Source organism: Aegilops tauschii, chromosome 7 (genome assembly GCF_002575655.3).
Source record: "Aegilops tauschii subsp. strangulata cultivar AL8/78 chromosome 7, Aet v6.0, whole genome shotgun sequence".
Taxonomy (NCBI): Eukaryota; Viridiplantae; Streptophyta; class Magnoliopsida; order Poales; family Poaceae; genus Aegilops; species Aegilops tauschii.
In genome coordinates, this window is record NC_053041.3 from 142,802,662 (window position 1) to 142,805,655 (window position 2,994).

The following is a 2,994-nucleotide window of genomic DNA, read 5'->3' on the forward strand; positions in this document are numbered from 1 at the left end:
GGGAAAACAATGGTCGCGGTCATCGTTTCCTGCACCCCGGAAAGCTCCGGCTCCAGCTGCCGTAAACATATCTCACGCCTCGATCGCGGCGGCCGTGTCAGCGAGGCGATTGGGCTACCTGGATCCGGTGAATCTCGGGGGCGAACGGGAGGGCGAAAACGTTTTGTTATTCGCGGCCAGCCACGCCGCGCCAAGCCGGCCGTCAGAGCGGATCACGTGTCCAGGGCTCCAAAGGATACTGGATAGTGTAGCCGTATTGGTTTTGCTTTTGTTTTTGTATCGGTCTCTCTCTCGATCAGAGTATACATACTTGTGTAGCTAGTCGTCGACAGTCAGCTCGAGCTCGACAGCGAGGAGGGTGAGACCAGGGAAGAAGAGCAGCCCGACCAGCTTTGCCTGGTCACGTGTGGCGCGCGCGGGAGATCTTCCCACCAGGAGCCGGGGAGATTTTGTTCCGGAGGACGCGATCTTGTCCGGCAGACCGTGAATATATGCGCCGTGACCAAATCCAAGGTAACATCACACACATATCCGCTTCGAAAGCCGCGACGACGACGACCAGCTAGCCCGCCTATTTAGCCCGCCCATCACAGCGCGCTCATTTGGAGGATGTGTTTGTACTTGTAGCACTACGTCGCCGGGCAGGGTGTGGGTGTGTAGGAAGTGCGATCGAGTGAGCAGGAGCTAGAGCTAGTGGTGCCAGGGGCAGGGCGGACCGATGGGAGCGGCCATGGCGGAGGAGAAGAGGGCGCACGCGATGATGTTCCCGTTCCCGTGCTCGGGCCACATCAACCCGACGCTGAAGCTGGCGGAGCTGCTGCACTCGCGCGGGGTGCACGTCACCTTCGTCAACACCGAGCACAACCACGAGCGGCTGCTGCGGACGGGCGGCGCGCGGCTCGCCGGCCGGGACGGGTTCCGGTTCGAGTCCGTGCCCGACGGGCTGGACGACGCGGACCGCGCCGCGCCCGACAAGACGGTGAGGCTCTACCTGTCGCTGCGGAGGAGCTGCGGCCCGCCGCTGGTGGACCTGGCGCGCCGGCTCGGGGAGCAAGAGGGCGTGCCGCCCGTCACCTGCGTCGTGCTCAGCGGCCTCGCCAGCTTCGTGCTGGGCGTCGCGGAGGAGCTCCGCGTGCCGTCCTTCGTCATCTGGGGCACCAGCGCCGTCGGCTTCGTCTGCACGCTCCGGCTGCGCCAGCTCACACAGAGAGGCTACACGCCGCTCAAAGGTACTTAGTGTTTCAATTATCGCCCTCGGCGCGCGTCCAAGCTTGATGATCGTTGCATGAGCGCACATGGATGCTGCACGTGTCGCACTGTGTGTATATGGATCGATGCAAATGTTCAATCCGTGTCTGTTTCTTGGGTCTGCAGATGAGAGCTACTTGACCAACGGGTACCTGGACACGCCGATCGACTGGATCGCCGGGATGCCGGCGGTGCGGCTCGGCGACATCTCCAGCTTCGTCCGGACGGTGGAGCCGAACGGATTCGGCCTGCGCGTGGAGGAGGAGGAGGCCAACAGCTGCGCCAGGGCGCAGGGCCTCATCCTCAACACGTTCGACGAGCTCGAGTCAGACGTCCTGGGCGCGCTCCGGGACGAGTTCCCGCGCGTGTACACCATCGGGCCGCTCGCGGCCGCCATGCACCGCCGCGTCGACCACGGCGCGTCCGGGCTGAGCCTGTGGGAGGAGGACGCGGCGTGCATGGCGTGGCTGGACGCGCAACCGGTGGCGGGGTCGGTGCTGTACGTCAGCTTCGGGAGCCTGGCGGTGCTGTCGCTGGACCAGCTGGCGGAGTTCGCGTGGGGCCTCGCCGCCAGCAACCGCCCGTTCCTCTGGGTCGTGCGGCCCGGCCTCGTCGCCGGCGACCGCGGCATGGAAGCCCTGCCCGCCGACTTCCTCGCGGAGACCAAAGGGCGGCGCTTCATCGCCGAGTGGTGCGCGCAGGAGCAGGTGCTGCGGCACCGCGCCGTGGGGGGCTTCCTGACGCACAGCGGGTGGAACTCGACGACGGAGAGCATCTGGGCCGGCGTGCCGATGATCTGCGCGCCGGGGTTCGCGGACCAGTACATCAACAGCCGGTACGTGTGCGGGGAGTGGGGCGTCGGGCTGCGCCTGGACGAGCAGCTGCGGCGAGAGCAGGTGGCGGCGCACATCGAGGAGCTCATGGGCGGTGGCGAGAGGGGCGAGGAGATGAGGCGCCGCGCCGCCGAGTGGAAGGCTCGGGCCGAGGCGGCCACGGCGCCCGGAGGGTCGGCGTACGAGAACCTCGACAAGCTGGTCGAGGAGCTGCGGCTGGAGGTGCCGGACGGCGGCAAGCCTGCCAAAGTCACGCACGCCCGGTGACGTCACCGCCGGGCAGCGTCATGTCCCACTGTTGCGTAATGTACTCTTAGACTTTTGGGTGCATGCTGTTGTTTTCTCTCGATCTCGAAGTTGTCATTTATCGTCAAGATTTAGCTCAGCGACTGGCACGCCGATCGTTTCTTACACGCATGGCTCTCTTCAAACTATGCAAATCATGGGCTTAAGGACATCTCCGAGGGCGACCCGCAAAATCCCTCTAGTATCCGTTCAGACACGGATGCAAAGGCACTCATCTAAGGTTGTTCGCATACATTTTAGCAATTTTTTAGATCAATCGGACAAAATTCATGCAACAATGACGGATTTCATACAAACCGTGGACACGGTTGCAGATCCAATGATGCCCGCATACATTTCAACAACTTTTTAAACCAACCCGACAAAATTTATGCAAGCACAGCGGATTTTATATAAACCGGATGACATTCATTATATTTTGAATATTTTTAACAAAAAACTATACCGGACTAAGGTAAAACTAGTCTATGGCCGGCGCCGGCAGATATCAATGCGCAAGACACGGATAACCTTGACTAGTCTACGACTAGCCGCGGCGGATCTCCATTGCCTTTCCCATGTCTGGAAGCCCGCTCGTTGAACTGTCGTGAGCCCCGGAGGTATATGC

The 2,994-nt window shown here is 62.0% G+C and overlaps 1 protein-coding gene across 2 annotated transcripts; it reads left to right on the forward strand.

The window, feature by feature from the left end:
• The first annotated feature begins 334 nt into the window (after positions 1-334).
• LOC109769282 (UDP-glycosyltransferase 85A7) lies at positions 335-2,492 on the forward strand. Of its 2 annotated transcripts, XM_020328034.4 has the most exons (3): positions 335-513; positions 628-1,229; positions 1,375-2,492. In XM_020328034.4, exons 2-3 carry the CDS (start codon positions 719-721, stop codon positions 2,346-2,348), a joined length of 1,485 nt encoding a protein of 494 aa, XP_020183623.1. In that variant the 5' UTR covers positions 335-513; positions 628-718; the 3' UTR covers positions 2,349-2,492. The 2 variants fall into 2 exon arrangements, with proteins under 2 accessions (XP_020183623.1, XP_020183622.1); XM_020328033.4 differs by lacking the exon at positions 335-513 and having other exon boundaries at positions 539-1,229.
• The last annotated feature ends 502 nt before the right edge of the window (positions 2,493-2,994 follow it).

What these genes read in the sequence shown, in the direction of transcription:
- LOC109769282 (XM_020328034.4), top strand. Translation starts at nt 719, where the DNA reads ATGGGAGCGGCCATGGCGGAGGAGAAGAGGGCGCACGCGATGATGTTC. An exon ending in AGGCTACACGCCGCTCAAAG is followed by an intron (nt 1,230 to 1,374) that starts GTACTTAGTGTT and finishes TTGGGTCTGCAG; the next exon opens with ATGAGAGCTACTTGACCAAC.